Source organism: Carex rostrata, chromosome 5, assembly GCF_964058835.1.
Source record: "Carex rostrata chromosome 5, lpCarRost1.2, whole genome shotgun sequence".
NCBI classification, from domain to species: Eukaryota; Viridiplantae; Streptophyta; class Magnoliopsida; order Poales; family Cyperaceae; genus Carex; species Carex rostrata.
Genome location: NC_135922.1, coordinates 2,296,653 through 2,323,348, shown reverse-complemented (window position 1 = coordinate 2,323,348; position 26,696 = coordinate 2,296,653). Strand labels below are relative to the sequence as shown.

At 32.3% G+C, this 26,696-nt stretch overlaps 2 protein-coding genes and 1 long non-coding RNA gene across 5 annotated transcripts in view; 1 reads left to right on the top strand and 2 right to left on the bottom strand.

Moving 5' to 3' along the window:
• The window catches only part of LOC144554854 (putative disease resistance RPP13-like protein 3), a 33,565-nt gene extending 29,991 nt beyond the window's left edge, over positions 1–3,574 (bottom strand). For both annotated transcript variants that reach the window (XM_078303210.1, XM_078303209.1), the window contains exons 1-2: positions 2,884–3,574; positions 1,497–2,285 (exon numbers count right to left, since the gene is read on the bottom strand). In XM_078303210.1, coding sequence (XP_078159336.1) covers positions 1,497–2,285; positions 2,884–3,488 — 1,394 coding nt within the window. In that variant the 5' untranslated portion in view covers positions 3,489–3,574. The remainder of the gene's footprint in view (positions 1–1,496; positions 2,286–2,883) is intronic.
• The window catches only part of LOC144554858 (uncharacterized), a 63,289-nt gene extending 40,399 nt beyond the window's left edge, over positions 1–22,890 (top strand). The window contains exon 2 of the long non-coding RNA XR_013511782.1: positions 21,660–22,890. This is a non-coding gene — a long non-coding RNA (uncharacterized LOC144554858). The remainder of the gene's footprint in view (positions 1–21,659) is intronic.
• LOC144554851 (putative disease resistance RPP13-like protein 3) lies at positions 12,390–25,128 on the bottom strand. Of its 2 annotated transcripts, none has more exons than XM_078303208.1 (4): positions 24,425–25,123; positions 22,958–23,746; positions 18,807–19,581; positions 12,390–13,107 (listed from the first exon to the last, which is right to left on the bottom strand). In XM_078303208.1, the coding sequence occupies exons 1-4, from the start codon at positions 25,027–25,029 to the stop codon at positions 12,568–12,570; spliced, it is 2,709 nt and encodes a 902-aa protein (XP_078159334.1). In that variant the 5' UTR covers positions 25,030–25,123; the 3' UTR covers positions 12,390–12,567. The 2 variants fall into 2 exon arrangements, with proteins under 2 accessions (XP_078159334.1, XP_078159333.1); XM_078303207.1 differs by lacking the exon at positions 12,390–13,107 and adding an exon at positions 17,872–18,075 and having other exon boundaries at positions 18,268–19,581; positions 24,425–25,128.
• Between the last annotated feature and the right edge of the window lie 1,568 nt (positions 25,129–26,696).

Sequence of the window (26,696 nt, the reverse complement as noted above, 5' to 3'; positions counted from 1 at the left end):
TCACGAACCACACGAATCGAATTGAACCTGGTTCGAAGTTGAATTTATTTCGAATCCAACTGATTTGAATTAATTTCGAACCGAATTATTTTCGAATTGAATTTTTTTTTTTAACTTTTTTGAATCGAATCACGAATCTCAAATTTTTTGTACACCCCTACATATCACCAAAGCTAATTATTAGCCAGTTCTTATGCACTTGTTTATAGTTTTAGTTTTATTTTTATTTTTTAAATATCGGGCTATCTTAGTGATTCACTCTTTCAATTTCTTTTTGTCAGTTATGAATTATTGGTTTAGACACTCATGTCCTTCTCTAACATACACCTTAGATATATATGTCCATATAAAATTTGTAAGCATGTTCATGGCAATAATGCAACGTTATATCTAGTTCTGTGAAATATTGACAAACAACAAAATATCTATTTTTAAATCTTTTTGTAACAAATAATTTGTTGCCTAAATGTTTGTAATTGATTTTCCACCATTTCTTCAATAATTAACGATGATATACGTAAGTTGCGAAAAACCTCTGCTATATATATATATATAGAGAGAGAGAGAGAGAGAGATGGGCTACGGTGAGTTGCGAAGTAAAACACGTTTCTACTTCACACCGTATATTTATTTTGAAAGTTCCAACGACTGATCCGAACCATTAGATATTTAATCCATATTGAAATGTGTTTGGAGACCAAATTTTACATTTTTTTGAATTTTTTTACTATTTATTAAGTATTTTTGAAAATTGCTGTTTTGCTGTGAACAGTAAAAACAGTAAAATTTTCTGGACCATCAGATCAGCGACTTTCAAAATTACTTAATAAATAGTAAAAAAATTCCAATAAATGTAAAATTTGGTCTCCAAGCACATTTCAATATGGAGAACAAGATGAATGGTTCGGATCAACGTTTTGAACTTTAAAATCACAAAATATGAGCGTGAAGTAAAATAGTCCCTTTACTTCGCAACTCACCGTAGCCCATCTCTCTCTCTCTCTCTCTCTCTCTATATATATATATATATTGTTGTCTTTTTCTAAAACCTAAACTTAATTTCAATTCCTTTCAGACAGAACCAGAACGTTATAGATAAAGATGTATATATATAAAGAAGCTTCTGTTTGCATAATAACTTGAATTTTTGGAGATGAGAGAATCGAATTTCTAACAAATCATTTCTATCAGGTACAATCCTTGACCTTTATGCATTAAAAGATACTAAATTTCGTGCATATATTCTTATGTAAAATAAAATTTATTTGATATTATAATTGAAAATTACTTTTGGAAGGTAAAAAGGAGGAATGCTTAGAGAGGTAAAAAGGAGATCATGTATTTGTACCGGGTATATAGGGGGAATCCCTAGAGGAATTTTTGAAGAGTTATTAAATCTGGTGTGAATGTGATGAGACTGGGCTGGGCCAAAAACACAACAGGACTTCTTTTATACGTGTTAAGTACCATAAAAATAGAACTGAGAAGAGATGTACCTTTGCACTAGCTCTTCAAGGCATTTCTCCGCTCTGTACTCTATTGTTCCAGCTCCATCTTTCGGTACGAATCCTTCAGCCATCCACATTCTTGTAATGTGCACTCCTGAAATCTTATAATCTTCGGGGAATGCAGAAAAATAAAGAAAACAATCTTTGAGATATCGAGGCAAGTCTTCATAACTACTGGCAAGGATCTGCGAGCACTGTATCCCATCCTTGTCATGCCAATCTATGGTCTCGTACAACGTGTTCCAGTCAGGATAGGTGCGCTCCCTCCTTGTGAGGATACCACCTAGAACAATCAATGCCAAGGGTAGCCCACCACATCTTTTCGTTAATCTTTTGGCCACATCCAAGAGATGAGCTGGGTATTTCTCAGGTTGTACCTGTTGTTGAAAAGCATTTATGAACAGGAGAGCTAGACCCTCGTTGTCACTTAGGTAACGGAGCTTATATGGTTTTGTGTTGCAATCTGCTACTTTGGCAACATCAAGCGATCTGGTGGTAATGATCACGCGGCTCGCATTGTACATATCGGGTAATGCCTTTTTTAACTGCCCCCAAAGATTAATGTCCCACACATCATCTAAAATAATTAAGTATCTCTTGCCTTTCAAGAAGTACTTCTTTAGCTTCACCGGTAAATCCCTATCTGTTACGGGTGGAACTTTTTTTTTCATGTCAGGTTTAACTTTGTAAAGAATTTCTTTCAAGAGTTCATTTAAATTGTACGTTTGAGAAATGGACAGCCATGCGTGACAATCGAATTGTCCCTCCAATTTATCACTGTTTAAAAAAAAAAAACAAAAAAAATGTGTTACATCAAGGAATAAGGAACAGAACGAGAGAAATTTATTGTTAAGAGAAGACTCTTTCAAGTTAGAACCAAGTCTTTGTGCCTAAGCACATTTGGAGTCATTATTGCCATCTTGTAAATTCTATTAACCAAAATAGAGAGGCTAATTTTGATCAAGCGTACATACTACGGTGATTATTTATGGAACAAATTATCAGAACTACTTATATTGGCTATAGTTGAGTAACAGTTATATTCATGTATGCAAATCATCATAATTTAAATTGCTATACGATCCCATTAAATAATCCATTGTCATGAATTTAACTCATATAGTATATAAGTTTCGGTTAAGTTATCAGGTTTGCTCTAGGTAATTGATTACTAATAATACATAACAATATTTTTCGAAGAATTGAATATCATCACTTCTTGAGAAAGAACAACAATCTAAATTTGGACAGTTGAGTTCATCACAACTAGTTGGTTTGGAATTTAGCAATTTTCTTGTTATAGATTAATTGTTCCACAAAAATTTACCCACTTTATATATAAATAAATAAAACGTTCAAAAGAAAGGACATGCACCTGTTGTATACTTTTTGTGCCAAGGTTGTCTTCCCGAGGCCGCCAGTACCCACGATCGAGAGCACCATGCGCCTTGAAATACTTCTATCTTTGAGCTGCTCGATAATCTTTGCCTGGTCATCCTCAAGCCCAACAACTTCTGGATCATCAACATCATCACAAGCTTCTGGATCATCAACATCATCAATAGCACCAAGATCCTCAATTCTCAAGTCGGTTCGGCGCTGGTAAAGCCGATTGAGTTCCTCTATAATATTTTCGAGCTCGTCATGCAGGCCGAGCTTGTACTTTTTATAGTTTCTTTTGACTGCCTTGGTAATTTTTCTGACCCAGTTGGAACTTTCTGCACGGTTTTCTTCAATCTTATCCCGGAAGGTATCAATTACAGTAGCTATTCTGTTGGCAATTTCACTGACCTGGTTCAGCCACTCTGTTACCACATTATTTCTGTGACACTTGGAATCAACATCTCTGAGCAGCGCTTGGATCAAGCGAAGCTCCTTTTGCACCTGTTCAATCTGCCCACGCACAGCCTGCACTTCCCCAACTTTCTCGCGCAAGATATCAGCAAGCTTTACCAGCACAGAGGTCACAGCTTCTGCCATGTATTCGGATTGTTGGTCTTTGTTTTTCTTTTTATCAATTGCGGTGGGTTATCTTTTTGCTTAGGAATGGTTGATCGTAGAGAAGCAGTATGAATGGGTATATATAGACTATAGCAAGCTTTAATGTGCTGGAGTATGAGTGGGTATATATAGACTATAACTCAAAATTTGAGACATAAATGTCAAAATAAAATCATTAGATGTGATCCATGTTGTTATTTTATCTATGTACTCATAAAATATTGTTATATTTCGATTTTGTTTTTATGTGAATCAATAAGTTGAAAAATCAACATCTATAAATTACACACATTAATACATTTTTACAAGCTTTTGATGACAACCAAAACAAATTTAATATGTCATATTCTTTTGCACGTGTACAGATAAAATGACGTAGATCATATCCAATGGTTTTATTTTGATTTCTTAAGTTTTAAATTTGAATTATTAATTTTTATGAAAAATAGAAGCACAATGAAAGAATAAAAAATGGAGACATTTGGATCCTCATGAATTTATGACATGTTAGAGATGCAAATTCTAGGTACATTTAGCAAAGCCAATGCAACTTTTACCAATAGAAAACACATAGAAAACAGAGTGTAACGGCTCTTTGAGTAGCTTTTATTACGGTTCTTTGAGCCTGGGATTCATTAAAAATAGAACTTACAAATGTATTGTAAAATCAAGATCAATTAATCAATAATATAGTTTTTCTTTTCAATTATTCTAAAAATCCAACATCAGAGGAGAAACTTTGTTTTTGTTACTATAAACATTTGTTCTACTAATTAACATTAATATTTATCTTTTACAGCACTCAATTATTTTGGATCTTCATATATTATAATCAACTTTATTGGAAAAAAAGTTAAATTTTTTGTCATCTTCGTTTAAATGATGTTATATTTACCCTGAGCTTCCTTTAATTCATTTTGATTACCTACCTGGTTACCTACAAGTTTATTTTATAAACAATAAACGAGGATGAATTATTTGACCATGATTATTTTAACATTTTGATCATGGTTTCTGAAATTTCTTCAAGGAATTCCGGAGACATATGTTAAAAGTATATCAAATTAATAAACAATAAAACATGTTATGTGTATACTATTTGGAGATTTTCAGCGATCCATTTTCTTTCAGGACCACCAAAAATTTAAGCGGTATTGAAAAAAAATGGACAGCCGAGAAACATGATGGTTCTGTTATAATATGTTTTTTTCTTTTTTATTTGACATCATACAGGAGATGAACAACAATTAATTATTTTGATTTGACCTCACACCGGAGCCGAAATTTATGATTTATGATTTTTTTTATTTTAATCAAATAGAACATGTTATAATGTTTTTATTTCTTCTATTGAAATATTATATATATATTTATATTTCTTTGAAAATGGATGGAATACTATAGGACTAAATTTACACGAAAGACTATGTCAAATAATCTGAATTGCTATTTTTCAGTGAGGATTTTTTGCGGCAGTAAAAAAAATTGAAATATTTCTTTGTGTGTTACTAGAAAAAAATAAAAATATTTTGGATGTGAGTTATTGACTCCGGTTCAAAAATCACTTCTAGGTAAATAAATAAATTATCATGGTCCGTTTAGTAAATTGATTTATTGCCCAAAAAGCTATTTTATATTTTTAATATTTTAATATTTTCTAAAATCACTTCTAGAAAAATTGATGAAGTACCTTTGAATTTGAATGTACTAAAATGACCATGATAATTTCTTTATTTACACAGAAGTTACTTTTGAATATGAATCAATAACTTAGATTCAAAATATTTTTTATTTTTTCAGTAACACACAAATAAATATTTTAATTTTTCTTACAATTACAAAATTTTCCGACTGAAAAATATTGATATAGGTTATTTGTCAGTCTTCTAATGAAGTGTGTGAATGGCTATGGATGGAAAATTGAGTACCAACTAATCAAGTATGTAAATGTAGAGTGAACCCAAACATAGCTAGGGATTGAACCTCCCTCTCCTTCCTCTTCCTCTTCCTCTTCCTCTTCCTCTTCCTCCCTACCAGTTGTTATCACCTTTGTTAAAGGATTGGAATAAAGTGAAAGGATTGGAATAAAGTAAATTAATTGGAATAAAGTGATTTTCAGGACAAAGTAACTGAAGAAATAAGTGTTCCACCAAAAAAGAAAAAAGTGATTCTCCCAAAATCTATACAGCATTTACTGACAGTGTGGCGGGTCACTGACGTTTCAACTTTGCCTTTCTTTACCAAATAATTGTTTTGTATTCCTATCCTGCAGGGACTGTAACTCTGTGAATGCCCCATAGAATCTGTCATTCTACAATTAATAATGCAAAAAGACTTGAGATTTTGTATCAATCTCTGTTCAATCTCTATTCAATCCCCAGCTATCTCTTTTACTGCATTCAATCTCTATTCATCTCGTCTCTTTTATTTGCAACTAGATTCAATCTATCTTGCAATCTCTGTTTCCGACTCAAAGGCTGTTGTTGAGGAACTCGTCATCTTTGATCCAATCTTTTCAGTTAAAGCAAAGCTAAAGCTAGTGTGTTGTCAACATCCCACTAGAACACAATACACAGTACACAATTGTTCCATGGCTAAGATTAAAACCTTATGCCTTACGATGCAATTAATATCGCAAGGAATATTTTCAAGAAATAATATCGCAGGGAACAACAATGATTTTTCCAGCATCTTTTAGGATGACATGTTTATTCTCATTTCTTTATCTTATTTTCCAATTCGGTTCAAAACTCATTTGATAGAAAATAAATTGTTAACTCAGACTCAGACTTCATTGTTGTTAACTCATTCTCTCCTCTCTCTCATCATTCCATTGACTTTATTTTTGTTTTAATTAATTATCTAATTTATAACAAAGCTGTTGGAAAATTTTATAACTGTCAGTTTAATCATATATTTTGGAAATAATAACAACTTTAGCTAACATATTAATTAATAACTATTCTAGCTAACAAATATTGAATCTCCAATTATAACCTAAGAATTTAAAAAAAAAAAAAAAATCTAATTTCTGACGTAACTTTGACATCAACTTTGATAAAATTTGTGTTGCTTCTAGCTGGTAATGGTGTACAATAAAATAAATATACATATCTTTAAAATAAATTAAGATTGTCTATAACTATTCCCGTACGCTTGAAAAAACAAATGTGCCAATAAATTTGGCTAGGATCTGGCTCCAAAAATTAAACCTATATTTCCATTGGTACTTTGAGAAGAACAACTCGTTTATTTTCCAACAAGTGGAACGAAACATGGTTCTCTTCTCAATAAGTGGGCCCCTTTGCAAGGGTGTAGTAGTAATTTTCCCCCGAGATAGTAATTAAATCAGACTCCACATTAGGGTTTCACAGACAAAACCACAACTGCTCATAAAGATGTGAAACACTGACACTTTTTTTCCTACCATTTGTGTGGTGCACCTTAATTATAAGAGAAGATTAAGATTTATTTGCAGTAACAAAAAGAGAAGGAAAAAGGAATTTACTTACCTACCACTACCGTGTTTTACTCGTACAAGTACCAATTAATTAATTACTAACAAGTGAGAAATGAAATGAATCTTAATTATTAAATGAAAGAAACGGATGGAGATGAAAGAAAAGCCTGCTTCAGTTCGGGCTGGGCTGCTTGGGCCTTCTCTCTCACGTGTTATATCATCAATCCTCATTTGGGCCTTGAGCTTCCCCTCAATAAGGAGTTAATACGGTGTTAGATGAATGAAATATCAAATCAATTATCCTTTACAGTAATATTTACACCTACAGGACACTGGTGACCACCTGGACATGTAGAGCTGGAAATATGTGCCGTGCTGTACTGTGCAATTGAAAACCAGTAAATTAAGAGAATAATATTTCAAAGAAGGAGAAGTTAGTTGTTGAGGCTTACATTCCAGCTGATCCAGGGCCGTATCCTCAAGATAAGCTAAAGCAAAATGCAGTTAGGTTTACATCAACACAGGTATTTTATTTACCAGTTCTCTCTTTCTCTTTCTATTTTAATTTGAATGGTGTAGTTTATATCACCTAATCACCAAATTTGCCTGTTTGAAGGTAGATTGGTTGTACTAATAGGAAGTCATAATTTCACAGGTAGGACCATCATTTCAGGGATTCAGCCTGGTTTAACTGTGGTTGTGGGGCCACCAGGTACTGGTAGAACTGACACAGCGGTGCAGATATTGAACGTTCTCTACCATAATTGCCCGTCTCAGAGGACACTGATCATCATGGTTTGGAAAATCGGGCGAGTCCGAGTTTACTCGGCCGATTCAGAATGGTATTGGTCGGGTCCAAGCCAATATTCAGCCAATTTTCACGCCCGTGCGATTTTTCATTGGTTCATTGGTTCATGAGGGAATCAGATTTGTTGTATTTTGTTTAAAAGAAAAGTATGATCATACGAGAACCAATCTTTGATATAGTGGCAAAGACAATGCTCTCTATTTTGAAGGTCACATGTCCGAAATCCATAAGGAGCAATTATTTTACTTAATCACCAACTTTATTCCAAAAAAGAAAAACATAATCATTCTCTCTCATCATTTCTCTCTTCTCTATCCTCAAAGAAAGAGGAGAATATATACGATTCTGTTTTTCTCTGAAAAAACTGCGAGTCTGTTCATGAGTCTGATTTCTTTTTCTTATCATTTTTAAAAAACAATAAATAAAATTAACAAGGTTTTTTTGTTTTAAATTATACTTTTATGGGAAACGCAGATTAAATATGCGCTGCCTATAAAATCAGCGTCCCTGCTAACTTTAAAATTTTAAGAAAAAAACTGTTAACTTTATTTATTAATTCTTAGAAGATGGTAAAAAAAAAATCGGTTCATGAGGTGGTGTGAGAAGACAATTTGGATTTTATTTCATACATATTCTATTCCTTATGGAGTATGGACAAAAGCAGCAACCAATTGCGGGTCCCTTTCTTTGCACCGCACGGATCATGATGCAATAGAAAATCGTTGAGAGTTGCGCTTCTGGATGGAAGAGTCAAATTGGGAATTTAGTTATTCTAACCTCCAAGCCAGTTAATTTTTTTCGAATACAAATGTCACATATTTCGGCCCAATGCAATTGGTTCAATGCAACCTTTTAGCAACAAAATAAAATATTAGATGATCTCTGCTAGCAGATAGATAAAATAAAGAGCAAAGTAATGCTATGAAAATGGGCCTGGGTTGAGATATGAGATGTGTTATTTTTCCAAGTATATATGGGTCTATAAATAAGTGGGCCAAGAGTTGAGACAATGATGGGTCTTGGGACCAATCAAATAAAATAATTGATTAGTAAGAAAAAATAAGAAAAGATTAAATTTCTTATTATAGAATGTTTCTTTACAATAGTCTCCAAGCAATGCCAAATTAGGAGTACACATTGTGATCTCCAAATGAAAATGTACTTGGACACTAAATTTTACATTTTTTTAATTTTCTTTTAACTATCTTGTTAAATAGATAGAAAATTATTTGTTCTAAAGATTCGGCAATGTCTGATTTAGTGAATTTCTACCTAGAGAAAAATAGTAGAAAGTTATAAAAAATGTAAAATTTGATCTCCAAATACCTTTTTATATGGAGATCATGTTGAATGGTTCAAATTGATTGTTTTGATTTTGAAAACATAGTTCTATTCCTCCAAAATAATATATGTCAAGCTTTTTTGTGGATTATAGCCTCTGACCGTAGGGTGACTATGTTCAATTAATGGTGAGTGTCACAAAATAGCTTGAAAAATTTAACAAGAAATGGTGCTTGCCATGTGTATGTACAATATGACCTTAGCAGGTGGGACCCACAGTAATACATGGTCTAGCTCCGGTTGAGGGATTTTTAATCTCATTGTTTCGGTTTCCATAGCTTGTTAGTTGTAACATTAGGCATTGCTCAGATACTGTGCGCAAATATTTAGACGTTTTCGTAGCGTATAAATGGATACTGTTTTTAATTATCAATTAATTGTTTAAAGTAGACACAGGCCCAAATAAAAAGGTAGAACTTTTCTTAACCAGGAAATTTTATGTTCTTATTTTTTTATAGTTCATTCTATCAACGAGTGAGAAAAATGGTAGTTAATAAAGCTTTCTGAATTGAGTGAGATTTGTGCTGCTCAGAATTATCATAACTGAAATTTTGAATCAATCAGAGCCTTTATAATTATAAAGTTGATAATGAAAGTTAAGCATTAGCATGAGTATCAGTTGCACAACAGCTTATACAACAAGCTGGCCCTTATTATTTTGGGCTTGTGCGGTTTATGGTCCCGGCCCATTAGATTACTTTTAAATTTGATTTCTTCATTACTTTATTCCCAAGTTCAACTAAGTTGATGATATCATTTAGGGCTGGGCAAAAAAACTCGAACTCGTAACTCGCTCGTAACTCGCTCATTTACAGCTCGTTTAACTCGGCTCATTTACAGCTCAGCTCATTTACAACTCGAGTTGGCCAGCTCGTTTAATAAATGAGCCGAGTTCGAGTTGGCCCCAACTCGCTCATTTATAACTCGAGTTGCAAATTATTGGTCACAATAAATTCCAAAATAATCAAACCCGAATCTCTAGACTGTTATTTGTGCTTTGAGATTCGTGCAAAATATGTTTGAACTTGTGTTGTAATACTATCACTGGTTAAACGAGTTATAAACGAGTTGTGAGCCAACTTGAGTTGATAACGAGCTGAGTTTGAACTTGTGTTGTAATACTATCACTGGTTAAACGAGTTATAAACGAGTTGTGAGCCAACTCGAGTTGATAACGAGCCGAGTTCGAGTTGGCTCTACAACTCGTTATTACCATCTCAACTCGAGTTGGCTCGCTCGTTTATTAAACGAGCCGAGTTCGAGTTGGGGGTAACTCGCTCAAACTCGGCTCATTTACAGCCCTAATATCATTTATTGGGTGAGCCTACGGTATCATGTATAGCGCACTTTGGTCCATATTATAGATGTATATTTTCATTTTTAAAGTTCAAACATTTGATCCGTACTGTCCAATATAATATCTAAATTAAAATATGCTTGGATGCCAAATTTTAATTTTTTAATTTTTTTACTATTTTTTTTAAATATGTACAAAAATCAATTGATCTAAAGATTCAGGACCATCTGAAAGTAGTGATTCTCTCCCAATCTAAAAAAATAGTAAAAAAATTGAAAAATATAAAATTTGGACTCCAAGTACATTTCAAATGGAGATCATGATTATTAGCGGTTCGTATTGACTATTTAGACTTTGAAAATAAAAATATAAATCAGTAGTATGGACCGAAGTACGCTATATATGCATAGTATTGTACTTCACATTTTATCCATCAGTAATAATCTTATATTGTTCCGATTTTATGAGACCGTCTAAAACAACGTGGCAAAGGGATCAGGATATCCTTGACTTGACTTATATTTTGAGTTAAAATCAGAATCCTGACCAATTCGAGATCAGGTAACATAGCCTCATAAACAAAGAAAATCGGACGTTGCAGACCTAAAATAAAAATTTGAGTTAATTAACTCAGAGGATATGAAGCATCAGGTAACATAGCCTCATAGTCATAATGGATACATGTACAACATCTATAACAGTATCACTGCCACATAGATTGGAAAGCTAGTACACAACTTAAAAACAATTCTTCATTTATGAAATTTCGCATTACATGTACACAGATTATACAATTGTTTCGTTAATTATAGTGGCACACAATTTTATTATAATGAGTATTTGTGCGGCATCGTCGGCAAACATTTTCTTATATTTTGTAATGTAGTATTTTCGTTGTAGGAATGATATTTTATTAGAATAATTATGTACGTCCTTGTCTTTGACAAAAAACATAAACAAATAAAAAATTTCATAAAAACAAAATAATCAATGAAAAGTGTAACAATATTTAAATGATAAGTGTAACAATTGTAACTAATTAAAAATTATTGTAAAAACCTATATTATAATCAATGAGAATCCAAAACATTATTTAATTCATTGAAAAATTAATTTCTGTAATTTCAAATTATTCTTGCAAAGTAATAGATATTGAGAATATTGTCTTATAATTCTCGATAGTTCAGTTCAGCACAAAAATTAATATAATGATTTAGCAATATATTCAAAACAAAAATTTTAAACTACACTAATTTAGTATATTTTTGTAATTAAGTTTCGATGTAGGAAGTAAAATTAAACAAACAACTTAAGCTATATGTACATAGTTTAAAAAATAAAAATATTATTAATATTTTTTTAATCCCCATTTGATTAAATAATAAATTTTGCAACTTAAAAATAAGAAATACAAATTCTGTCCCAAGAGGCATGCATTAATTTCTGATAACTTCATAATTGGAAAAATAGTAAAAATGTAGTATGCAAATATTTTAAAAATCCTATCAACAAATTATATTATTCGAATTCAAAATGATATACATATAATTTTTAGATGATTTTTAAAAATATACATAGATTTTATAGAGATTAAAATTAAGAAAATAATGGTGGAAATTATAAAAGAAGCTAACAAAATATGCAAATTAATTATTCAACATTTATCTAATTTACTTGTAGTAATCAGATAAATAATCATAAAAAATTAACTCCTTTGCAATGATTACATGCAATTACAATTATAAAAACTGAAAGTACATAACAATAGAAAATTAAACCTAGCAACCATGACAACAGGCAAGTATATATGAAAAGTTGAACTGCCCGAGAACAACAAACTGAAAAAAGGAAACTTAAAAAATTATAATGAGACTCAAGTCTAATTGTTCGTCTCTAATCAAAGAGATTATGTGATGTCTTCTTCTTGCATTTTTTTCCTGTACTCCCTTTCTATTAATACTTGGAGGCCCTGCTCCATATATACAATAATTAAGAGTAGTTGAATAAATTACAACAAAAATAATAAAAAAAGTGATGACAATCGAAAACGAAGTCTCGCAGCCATGCAAAGTAATATGAACAGATGGGTTATGACGACAATCGAATTAAAACTGTAAAAAAATCTTACAACAAATTAAAGATGCATGAGATTTTACCTTATACGCACAGATGGGATATGCTTAATTTTGTGTACATCTTTTCCTTGCATTTGCATACCTTCCCTGAGCTCATCTGAGGGCTTATAAACTGTTAGTTCTTGAAGAGTCCGCACCTTTTGTAGCTCGAGAAGTACGTGCAGCTTTTCACAATAACCAATTTCGAGGTGTCGAAGGATGGGCATAGCTCCCTCTTTTATGTCCCAATGATGTAGGTTGGGCAGGTATATAAGCTTCAGTTTTTCAAGGTTAGAAAACCCTCCAGCTGAACAGATGAACTCTGTTCCCACATATGAGTTAAAATCTAAACAAAGTATTCTGAGGCTCTGCAGCCTCTCCAATATGGGCATTGGATCTTCCTGAAGTCTAGAACGTACGATTTTCAATTTGGTGAGGTTTGTTGGGAACATCTCAACACTTGGAACACATATATTTCTTTCCCATTTTCCCTGCAGAACTAGTTTTTGTATCTTCTCATGACAAGGTAAGTCTTTTGTGCCACCAAATGGTAGGGACCCCTCTGTTCCAATAGAGAGGTAGACCAACTGAACTGTGCTTTTCAGCACACTCTGAGGTTTTGCCACTCTTTTATGGCCCTTCCATTATCTAGCTCATCAGCAATGAAAATCCCAAATGTACACAAGTTGATACAAAATCCTAATTCAACAACTGATTCTATGTGTATGTCCACATCCTTAATTATTTGTAGATTTGTATGCTTATTCCATTTTAATGGTAAATGGATTTCACAGTAAGCACTACCATATACATATCTTAGAGTTGGGATTACGACGTCACACAAATCTAGTCTTTTTTCCTCATTATCTAATTGCGATCCATTTAAATCAATGGTTTCTAGATTAGGGAAGGAAAACATCTTCAATATATCATGTGGAATTTTGCACTTTCTTAATCCCAAGTATCTCAAGTGTATCAAGCCCTTCGACCACTGTCTCCTAGTAAATGTGGTCATATCAACACTCTCCAAGGTTAACACTCTAAGTAATCTAAATCCACTATAATTTAGTAGGCCAAAGCCACTATTATTAGATGAGATTCTTCCAAAACTGAAACAAAGTAACGAATGAGTGTTTTCTGAATAAATGCCATCCTCTGTGGGAGTGCAAAATTGCAGTGCCACACAGCGTGGCTTGCTAGTAGCTAGGTTGTCAAAATCTTCTTTTGAGAATACAGTGAAAAAGTTCTCATCCTTAGCTTTGCGGATAGCTAGGTCCCGTAGAAGATCATCCATACTACAATATTTGCAGTAGCCGTTTCAAGATTTTTCAGTAACTTGAATCAAACACCTACAATAGTATTTTTCATACAAATTGAAATCAATGAAGAATTGAAATATTTGTTTATAAATAGGTAGGTATTTCTCAAGTCAAATTAATATAAAAAATAACAAATGCTCGAATATAACTTTCATCCAAAGGAAGTTTATATAAATGATGAACGCTAATTGGCTATTCCTTAAGGATGTCCCGCTTATATAGCCGATGGTGTAGTGATAAAAATATAAAATATATTTCGGCACCTCGAAATGCTGAAATTATTATTTTTAAAAATTCTTACTCGGCTAATATATTATGGTGCATATAAATTTGTTTTGAGTCAATCTATTAAGTTGCATTATAAATTTTTCTATATGTGATCGTCGTAGACGCAAGCGGTTCTTTTATGGACGTGATCGTAGGTGCAAGTGGTCCTTTCACGAACGTGATTTTAGGCGGAAGTGGTCCTATCACGCCAAGACCTAGCGGCATATGAATTCACCGTCTAGTGAGGCAAACGAACAAGATTAATGGATTTTTCTATAAATAAATGAAAGTAGTAAGTAATGATAGAATATGCATTGCATTAGAATATGCATTTTATTTGCTTATCATATTTGTGAATGTAAGTAAAGGTTTTATAAGCTCTGAGTTGGAATTAAATCCCGCACTGAGAGAAGGTTTGATCTCTCACCCGTTCCACTTTTATGTGGGTTCCAGGTAATGAAGATGAATGATTCGAGTAAGGACAAGAGTGAGGCTGAGTGGAAAGACTTGTGATTGATAAATTGTCACATGTTGTTTAGTTTTGTTTTCCATAATTCAATAATTGATACATTGAGCAGACATGGTAGTACTTGTGTTACTAGCCATGTCCCCCATGATCGTTTGTTTAACTCGTTTGATATTGAAATAAATGTGGCTTTATTTATATTTTTATTAATAATGTATGTGATGTGCATACGCCTTACGTAGAAATACGTGACGGATTGTCCCGGAGTGTGACACTGACAACCAAAACGGTACTGACAAAGAGGGTCCCACAGAGAATGGGGTTGAAGATGTAGAGATGCCCCTTGCTTCCAGTGGGGAACCTGAACCCGAATTCGAACATGAACCTAAACCCGAACCCAATTCTGGTAATGCTGCACAAGAAGACGATGCTTCTACTGTTGATAGCAAAATGGAAGAATGAATTTTGTAACTATTTTATTTATCCTTCTGTAATTCGAGCAGAGAAAATAGGTAGCCGCAAAGCAGGTGGGACCCACAGTAATACATTTTTAAGTATCTAAACAAAATATCTCATGACACAAAAAATTGAATTTGATTGGGGCAAGACAATAGATCAAGGATTTGTGCTCCGGTTCAGGGGATTTTTGAATCTTGTTGATTTCGGTTTAACTTTTTTGTAGCGTATTAATGGATAATGTTTTTAATTATCAATTGATTGTTTAAAGTACACATAATGTGCACAAGAAAAAGGTTGAACTTTTCTTGACCACGAAATTTTATGTTCTTATTTTTAATAGCTCATTCTATCTACTAGTTAAGAAAATGTTAGTTAATAAAGATTTCTGAATTGAGTGATTGCGTTGTGTTGCTCAGAATTATCAAAATTGGAATTTTGAATCAATCGATCTTTCTATAAAGTTGATTAAGTTAAGCGTTAGCATGAGTATCAGTTGCACATCTTATACAACAGGATGGCCCTTATTATTTTGGACCCTGATAACAATCCCCGCAGGTCTATCCCCGCAAAAAACCCCGCACAAACTGCCAAAAATATCATGGGGGGGACCGCCCAGTCATTAATGCTCCGCAAAAACTGTTAGTATTTAACTTGAAGCATCAAAGTATTTATCTTGAATTCGCAAAGTATTAATCCCTATACAATGATCTCTATTTAGGAAAGAATAAATCAACCCATGAGTTGTCCCCGCACAAAATTTTCTTTTTTTTTGAATCGTCCCCGCACAACTGGGGACCATTAAATAAGCAATCCCCTCATAAATACTTGCCATTTATCCCCGCACAAATTTTCCTTTTTTTTCTGGATTGTCCCCGCAAAAATGGGGACCATTAAATAAACAATCCCCTCACCCAATGATAAATACTTCTCGTATATAAGGATAAATACTTTATGATACATTGATAAATACTATATGTTACATGGATAAATACTTATCAGACATAATTGCAACTTTCAGTACAATATCAATGATAAATACTTCTCAGACATAAGGATAAATACTTTATGATACATGGATAAATACTATATGTTACATGGATAAATACTTCTCAGACATAATTGGAACTTTCAGTAAAATATCAATTATAAATATTTCTCAGACATAATGATAAATACTTTATGTTACATGAATAAATACTTCTCAGACATAATTGCAACTTACGGTAAAACATCTGTGACAATGATAAATACTTCCCATATATAATCGTAAATACTTGTCAGAACAACGATAAATATTTTCTTGAACTTTGTTCTTGAACTTGTCAATAAATAATGTTTAATCAAATCAAAGTGTTATCATGTCAGGGACAATGATAAATACTTCTCAGACATAAGGATAAATACTTGTCAGAACAATGATAAATACTTTCTTGAACATCAATAAACAGATAAATATTTATTAGCGGGAATTGTTATTAAATGATAGTATAATTAATGCGGGGATTGTTATTAGAGGACAGTATAATTAATGTGGGGATGTTAATTAATGCGGAGATTGTTATTAAAGGGCAGTAATTAATGCGGGGATAAATGGAAATTCTTAGAAGAATTAATGCGGGGATAAAAGGCAATTAAGGGGGTTAATTTGGAGAGAGAGAGTGCGGGGTTAAATGGGGGGACAGAGGTGAGGGGATTGTTATAATTATTCTATTATTTTGGGCTTGTGCGGTTTGTGGGCTCAGCCCATTAGATTACTTCTAAATTTGAATTCTGACATTATTTTATTCTCAAGTTCAACTAAGTTGATAATATTATTTATAGAGTGAGGCTATGGTATCATGTATAGTACACTTTGGTCTGTATTATAGATGCATATTTTCATTTTAAAGTTCAAATATTCGATCCGTACTATTCAACATAATATCTAAATTAAAATATGCTTGAATGCCAAAATTTTCATTTTTTTTTTCATTTTTTTTTACTCTTTGATTTTAAATATGTACAAAATCACTTGATCTAAAGATTTTGGACTATCCGAAAGTAGTGGTTTTCTCTCTATTTAAAAAAATGGTAAAAGAAATTAAAAAAAAAATGGATTCCCAAGTACATTTTCAAATGAAGATCATGATTAACAGATCATAATAACTATTTAGACTTTGAAAATGAAAATATGAATCTGTTGTATGGACTGAAGTGGGCTATGCATAGTACCGTACTTCATATTTTATCCATATGTAATTATCTTATATTATTCCGATTTTATGAGACCATCTGAAATAACGTGGGCAAACATCGTGGCAAAGTGTCAGTATACTTAAATTTTGAGTTAAGATGAGAATCTTGACCAATTCGATCCGTGGAAAATGGCAAGAAACTTTAATATTCGTACCAAATCAGATTTTAAATCAAAATTTGAGTTAATTAACTCAGAGGATATGAATATATTCGTGGAAAGTACTGTAATTTCTTCTTACAATTAGTGCTGACATCAACACAAGTTATAGGCATGACAGCAGCACGTACTGGCAAATGGTTTGAATAAAATTATTGACATTGGCGTTCTAGAAAGATCGTTCAAGAAATCAAATTTTGCATCTTAAAAATAAGAAATACAAATTCTGACCCAAGAGGCATGCATAAATATATGATAACTTCATAGTTGGAAAAATAGTGAAAAAGTAGTATACGAATATTGTAAAAATCCTGTGAACAAATATTACTCGAATTCAAAATGATATACATATACTTTTAGATGATTTCTAAAAAAAATATTTGGATTTATAGAGATTGAAATTAAGAAAATAATGGAAAAAATTATAAAGAAGCTAACAAAAAATACAAATTAATTATTTAAGATTTATCTTATTCTACTTGTAATAATCATAAAAAAATTAACTCCTTTACAATTACAATTATAAAAACTGAAAGTACATAACAATAGAAAATTAATTCTAGAAAATAGGGATAAAAAAAAAGTAGATTCAAATCTGACCGTTTGTCAGTCCCATTCGTCTTCTTGTTGTGGGTCATAGTCCCTGCTCAACATATTGGATACAAAAATTAAGAGTAGTTAATTAAATTACAACAAAAATAATAAAAAAAGTTATGACAATCGAAAATAAAGTCTTGAAGCCATCCAAAGTAATATGAACAGATGAGTTATGATGACAATCAAATTAAAATTTTAAAAATATCTTACAACAAATTAAAGATGCATGAGATTTTACCTTATACGCACATATGGGATATGCTTAATTTTGTGTACATCTTTTCCTTGCATTTGCATACCTTCCCAGAGCTCACGTGAGGGATCGTCAACTGTTAGTTCTTGAAGAGTCTGCACCTTTTGTAGATCAGGAAGTACGTGCAGCTTTTTGCAATAATAAATTTTGATGTAATGAAGGATGGGCATAGCTCCCTCTTTTATGTCCCAATGATGTAGTTCGTGCAGGGCATAAAGCTTCAGTTTTTCGAGGTTAGGAAACCCTCCAGTTGAACAGATCAACTTTGTTCCAACATATGAGCCATCATTTAAATGAAGTATTCTGAGGCTCTGCAGCCTCTCTAATATGGGCATTGGATCTTCCTGGAGTCCAGAATAGTTGAGCTGCAATTTGGTGAGGTTTGTTGGGAACATCTCAACACTTGGAACACATATATTTCTTTCCCATTTTCCCTTGAGATTTAGTTTTTGTATCTTCTCATGACAAGGTAATTCTTTTGTGCCACCAAATGGTAGGAACCCCCTTCTTGTTTTAATAGAGAGGTAGACCAACTGGACTGTGTTTTTCAGCACACTCTTCAGGTTTTGCCACTCTTTTATGGCCCTTCCATTATCTAGCTTATCAACAATGATAATCCCAAATTTACGCAAGTTGATACAAAATCCTAATTCAACAACTGATTCTATGTGTATTGCCACATCCATAATTGTTTGTAGATTTGTATGCTTATCCCATTCTAATGGTAAATGGATTTCAGAGTAATTATTGGCATATACATGTCTTAGAGTTGGGATTACGACATCACACAAATCTAGTGTGTTTTCGGCACTATCTACTTTCGACCTATATAAATCAATGGTTTCTAGATTAGGGAAGGAAAACTGCTTAAATATATCATGTGGAATAAAGCAGTCTCTTAACCCCAAGTACCTCAAGTGTATCAAGCCTTTCAACCACTGTCTCCGAGTAAATGTGGTCATATTGACTCTTTCCAAGGTTAAAACTTGAAGTAGTCCAAACCCACTATAATTTAGCAGTCCAAAGCCACTATTATTAAATGAAATTCGTCCAAAACCAAAACATAGTAAAGAACGAGTGTTTTCTGAATAAATGCCATCCTCCGTGGGAGTGCAAAATTGTAGAGCCGCACGGCATGGCTTGCTAGCAGCTAGGTTGTTAACATCATTTTCTTTTAAAAATACAGTGAAAAAGTTCTCATCCTTAGCTTTGCGGATAGCTAGGTCCCGTAGAAGATCATGAATACTACAGTATCTGCAGTAGCCGTTCCAAGATTTTTTAGTAACTTGAATCAAGCACCTACAACAGTATTTTTTATACAAATTGACATCAAAGAAGAATGAAAATATTTGTTTATGAATAACTAGGTATTTCTGAAGACAAATTAATATGAAAAATACTAGAACACTCAAATATATCTTTCATCCAAAGGATGTCCTGTTTATATAGTCCATGGTGCAGTAATAAAAACATAAAATATATTTAGGCACCTCGAAATGTTGAAATTAATATTTTTAAAAATTCTTACTAGGCTAATATATTAAGTTGCATATAAATTTGTTGAGTCGATAAATTAAGTTGCAATATAAATTTTTCTAAATGGATAAAATTAAAATATGGTATATATGGAAATTAAGAATATGGCTGTCCTCTTTCATTTAGATCTAAAGACTACATATAATAGTAATCCTAATGACAATAATTTGTTGTTTAGATAGATATGAAAATATTTGTCGATAGCTAGATACGAAATGTTTATATTAATGGCAATTAATATTTTGGGATGAGAGAAATATTTAAACATATCTGTTTTTGACCTTTTTTAATGGATACCTCATTAGTTGTGAAAACAAGTTATTTTTTATACTATGTTCCAGAGGATAGAATTACATCGACAAAAGCATAATTTGCAACAACAAGAAATTACAAAATTAGCTTTGGTTGCAAATAAATATTTTAATCGTCTTTCTTAAAATTATATTGAGTGTAATAAATTAACTTATTATTTTTCAACAATATTTTACATTGTTAGAAATTAGTAGAAAACTCAATTTTTGAACTGAAATTTTCTCTGCTATCTAATTAATTATATACATTTTTTGGGAAAAATAACATTTTGTCTTGATGATGAAATTTGTAGCCAATCAACTCAATGAAATGAAGACTTTAATATGACCATTGAGAATAACAATAAAGTGTCCATAAAACTCTGTTTGATATTCTATTGTTAAAATAAAAATTTTAGAAGTAATTACTTTTGCCTTTGTAACAGACCCGATATTTTTATATATATTATATTTAACAATCATTTAATTAATTAATTAATGTATATATATATATATTTACAAATTAAACCTTTTAATGTTTAAATATTAGATATAGATCCAAAATAAATTTAGAAAAATAATTAAATTATCGGATGTTACTGTCATTTCCCCTTAAAAAGAATATTAATTAATTAAATGAAGGTTATATATAATATATATAAAAATATCGGGTCTGTTACAGCTTTTTTATCGTATGGTTTTCACATTATTTTTTTATTTCCTTCTATGTTTTATGATTTAAAAGAATATATACAAAAACATGAATTTTATGTAAGTCACAACTATTGGTGAAATTAAGTGTCTAGTTATCGTTAAAAGATTTAAATATTTTAAAGCGTTATTGAGTAAATTTGTCAAAGAGAATATGCTCCATATTTTTCTTTGTTAGCTTGTTTTATGAAGCAAAGCGCATTACAGTGAAAATCAAAATTTTCTCTTACCTCAGTGTTACCCGAAATAAAAAAATATATATGTTGTTAAAACATCATGTAATTTTCAATAAACTAATTTGTTATAGTATATGAAAATTAGCCTTCAATCCATTAGCAAAAAATAGTGATGTGTGAAAAGTTGCAAGTTCATAATCCGAATAGAAATATTATTTATGTATATTGACATTTTGAAGATAAAAAAGCTAGCTTTAGACATATCACCAGGGCTGCAAATGAACCGAACCAAATCAAATTGGGCCTAGTTTGAATTCGAATTCGAAATTATTTCAAACCGAATCTAGTTCGAAATTGAAATAGATTTCAAACCTAAAAGGCCAGTTTGAATTTGGTTCGGTATAATTCAAATTAGTTGAATTTGATTCGAAATTAGTTTGAGAACAATTCGGTTATATTGAGAGCAATTTGAATTAGTTCGATTTGAATCAAGGTTTAGGCGGAGATTTTAGTGCAGAACGAGCGAAAGAGAAAGCTTAAAGGGAAAGCTAATTTTGGGATGAAAGAAGAGTGAGGAGATGCGCTAGAAGGAAAACAATATTTCTTGGATTGAACTCTCTGGCTCCTCTTACTAAGCTATAAATTTGTATGAACTGCTAAATAGTCGAGATTGTATGGGTTTTTTGCTATTTATTGTTTCTTTTTTTTTTCTTCTTGCAAGAGTCTCTTTGAGCTTTCAGCTGTTGCTCGAAACGAGAACGATTGAAAGGTAGGAAGAGAAGAAAGAAAGAGACATGGATCTACTGTTTCATATCTAAACAACTCTCTGTGTATCGGCTAAAATTTCCACGACTATTAACCCGCTACAGAGACTGGAGGGCACGGTTTAGTAACAAAGGCCTCCACCTTCTCTCTCCTTGACAGCCTGTTCTGAGCCACTACGCTCCTAAACAAATCGAACCATTCGAGATTCGCGAACCACACGAATCGAATTGGACCTGGTTCGAAATTGAATTAATTTCGAACCAAATTACTTTCGAATTGAATTTTTTTTGAACTTTTTCGAATCGAACTCGAATCGAATCACGAATCTCGAATTTTTTGTGTACCCCTACATATCACCAAAGCTAATTATTAGCCAGTTCTTATGCACTTGTTTATAGTTTTATTTTTATTTTTTAAATATCGGGCTATCTTAGTGCTTCACTCTTTCAATTTCTTTTTGTCAGTTCTGAATTATTGGTTTAGACACTCATGTCCTTCTCTAACATACACCTTAGATATATATGTCGATATCAAATTTGTAAGCATGTTCATGGCAATAATCCAACGTTATATCTAGTTCTGTGAAATATTGACAAACAACAAAATATCTATTTTTAAATCTTTTTGTAACAAATAATTTGTTGCCAAAAAGTTTGTAATTGAGTTGCCACCATTTCTTCAATAATTAATTAACGATGATATACGCAAGTTGTGAAAAACCTCTGCTAAATATATATATTGTTGTCTTTTTCTAAAACCTAAACTTAATTTCAATTCCTTTCAGACAGAACCAGAACATTCTACATAAAGATGTATATATATAAAGAAGCTTCTATTTGCATAATTACTTGAATTTTTGGAGATGAGAGAATCGAATTTCTAACAAATTATTTCTATCAGGTACAATCTGTGACCTCTATGCATTAAGAGATACTAAATTTCGTGCAAATATTCTTATGTAAAATAAAATTTATTTGATATTATAATTGAAAATTACCTTTGGAAGGTAAAAAGGAGGAATGGTTAGAGAGGTATTTAGGAGATCATGTATATGTACCGGGTATATAGGGGGAGTCCCTAGAGAGGAATTTTTGAAGAGTTATTAAATCTGGTGTGAATGTGATGAGACTGGGCTGGGCCAAAAACTTCTTTTATACGTGTTAAGTACCATAAAAATAGAACTGAGAAGAGATGTACCTTTGCACTAGCTCTTCAAGGCATTTCTCCGCTCTGTCCTCTATTGTTCCAGCTCCATTTTTCGGTACGAATCCTTCAGCCATCCACATTCTTGTAACGTGCACTCCTGAAATCTCATAATCTTCGGGGAATGCAGCAAAATAAAGAAAACAATCTTTGAGATGCTGAGGCAAGTCTTCATAACTCCTGGCAAGGACCTGCGAGCAGTGTATCCCATCTTTGTCATGCCAATCTATGGTCTCGTACAATGTGTTCCAGGCAGTGTAGTTGCGGTCCCTCCTTGTGAGGATGCCACCAAGAACAATCAATGCCAAGGGTAGCCCGCCACATTTTTTCGTTAATCTTTTGGCCAGATCCAAGAGATGAGTTGGGTATTTCTCAGGTTGTACATGTTGTTGAAAAGCTTTTTTGAATAGGAGAGCTAGACCCTCGTCGTCACTTAGGTAACGGAGCTGATATGGTTTTGTGTTGCAATCTGCTGCTTTCGCAACATCAAGCATTCTGGTGGTAATGATCACGCGGCTCGCATTGTACATATCGGGTAATGCCCTTTTCATCTCCTCCCAAAGATCAATGTCCCACACATCATCTAAAATAATTAAGTATCTCTTGCCACTCAAGAAGTATTTCTTTAGCTTCACCGATAAATCCCTATCTGTTACGGGTGGATTTTTGTTTTTCATTTGAGGTTTAACTTTGTAAAGGATTTCTCTCAAGAGTTCATTTAAATTGTACGTTTGAGAAATGGACTGCCATGCGCGACAATCGAATTGTCCCTCCAATTTATCACTGTTTTTACAAAACAAAAAAAATGTGTTACATCAAGGAAAAATAAGGAACAAAACAAGAGAATTTTTTTTTTTTTTTTTGTGAAGGTTGGTGGCTTGAACAAGAGAAATTTATTGTTAAGAGAAGACTCTTTCAAGTTTGACCCACGTCTTTGTGCCTAATTTACCAAACATGGAGCTAAGAACATTTGGAGTCCTTATACCATCTTGTAAATTCTATTAACAAAAATAGAGAGGCAAAATTTGATTAAGCGTACATATTACGGTGATTATTTATGTCACAAATTATCAGAACTACATATATTGGGTGTAGTTGAGTAACATTTATATTCATGTATGCAAATCATCATAATTTAGTTTCACGACTCACATAAATTTGTATACGATCCCATTAAATAATCCATTGTCATGAATTGAACTCATATAGTATATAAGTTTCGGTTAAGTTATCAGGTTTGCTCTAGGTAATTGATTACTAATAATACATAACAATATTTTTCTAAGAATTGAATATCATCACTTCTTGAGAAAGAACAACAATCTAAATTTGGACAGTTGAGTTCTTCACAAATAGTTGGTTTGGAATTTAGCAATTTTCTTGTTATAGATTAATTGTTCCACAAAAATTTACCCACTTTATATATAAATAAATAAAACGTTCAAAAGAAAGGACATGCACCTGTTGTATACTTTTTGTGCCAAGGTTGTCTTCCCGAGGCCGCCAGTACCCACGATCGAGAGCACCGTGCACCTTGAAATACTTCTATCTTTGAGCTGCTCGATAATCTTTGCCTGGTCATCCTCAAGCCCAACAACTTCTGGATCATCAACATCATCACAAGCTTCTGGATCATCAACATCATCAATAGCACCAAGATCCTCAATTCTCAAGTCGGTTCGGCGCTGGTAAAGCCGATTGAGTTCCTCTATAATATTTTCGAGCTCGTCATGCAGGCCGAGCTTGTACTTTTTATAGTTTCTTTTGACTGCCTTGGTAATTTTTCTGACCCAGTTGGAACTTTCTGCACGGTTTTCTTCAATCTTATCCTGGAAGGTATCAATTACAGTAGCTATTCTGTTGGCAATTTCACTGACCTGGTTCAGCCACTCTGTTACCACATTATTTCTGTTACACTTGGAATCAACATCTCTGAGCAGCGCTTGGATCAAGCGAACCTCCTTTTGCACCTGTTCGATCTGCCCACGCACAGCCTGCACTTCCTGAACTTTCTCGAGCAAGACAACAGCAAGCTTTTCCAGCACAGAGGCCACCGCTTCTGCCATGTATTTCTGATTGTGGGTCTTTGTTTTTCTTTTTTTCAATTGCCGGGGGTTATCTTTTTGCTTAGGAATGGTTGATAGTAGAGCAGCAGTATGAATGGGTATATATAGACTATAGCAAGCTTTGCTGCAGTATGAGTGGGTATATATAGACTATAACTCAAAATTTAAGACAGAACTGTAAAAATAAAATCGTTCGATGTGATTCATGTTATTTTATCTATGTACTCATAAAAAATCATTATATGTCAATTTTGTTTTTATGTAAATCAATAAGTTAAAAAATCAAGATCTATAAATTATTCACATTAATACATTTTTACAAGCTCTTGATGACAACCAAAACAAATTTAATATGTCATATTCTTTTGCACGTGTACAGATAAAATGACGTAGATCATATCCAATAGTTTTATTTTGATTTGTTAAGTTTTAAATTTGAATTATTAATTTTTATGAAAAATAGAAGCACAGTGAAAGAACAAAAAATGGAGACATTTGGATCCTCATGAATTTATGACATGCTAGAGATGCAAATTCTAGGTACATTTAGCAAAGCCAATGCAACTTTTACCAATAGAAAACACATAGAAAACAGAGTGTAACGCACTACAACAATGTAGATACTTTTTGCGAGAGAAAAAACAAATTTATGACGGTACTCCCTCGCGAAAAGTACCGTCGCAAAAAGAAAAAGCTGAAGAATGAGAGTAGTCCGTCGCAAAAAGTCACTTTTTTATCCTCGCGAAAGGTGTCTCATTCTTGTTGTGACGGCTCTTTGAGTAGCTTTTATTACGGTTCTTTGAGCCTGGGATTCATTAAAAATAGAACTTACAAATGTATTGTAAAATCAAGATCAATTAATCAATAATATAGTTTTTCTTTTCAATTATTCTAAAAATCCAACATCAGAGGAGAAACTTTGTTTTTGTTACTATAAAGATTTGTTCTACTAATTAACATTAATATTTATCTTTTACATTACTCAATTATTTTGGATCTTCATATATTATAATTAACTTTATTGGAAAAAAAGTTAAATTTTTTGTCATCTTCGTTTAAATGATGTTATATTTACCCTGAGCTTCCTTTAATTCATTTTGATTACCTACCTGGTTACCTACAAGTTTATTTTATAAACAATAAACGAGGATGAATTATTTGACCATGATTATTTTAACATTTTGATCATGGTTTCTGAAATTTATTCAAGTAATTCCGGAGACATATGTTAAAGTATATCAAATTAATAAACAATAAAACATGTTATGTGTATACTATTTGGAGATTTTCAGCGATCCATTTTCTTTCAGGACCACCAAAAATTTAAGCGGTATTGAAAAAAAATGGACAGCCGAGAAACATGATGGTTCTGTTATAATATGTTTTTTTTTTTTAATTTGACATCATACGGGAGCCGAACAACAATTAATTATTTTGATTTGACCTCACACGGGAGCCGAAATTTATGATTTATGATTTATTTATATTTTAATCAAATAGAACATGTTATAATATTTTTATTTCTTCTATTGAAATATTATAAATATTTTTATATTTCTTTGAAAATAGATGGAATACTATAGGACTGAATTTACATGAAAGACTATGTCAAATAATCTGAATCACTATTTTTCAGTCAGGATTTTTTGCGGCAGTTAAAAAAATTG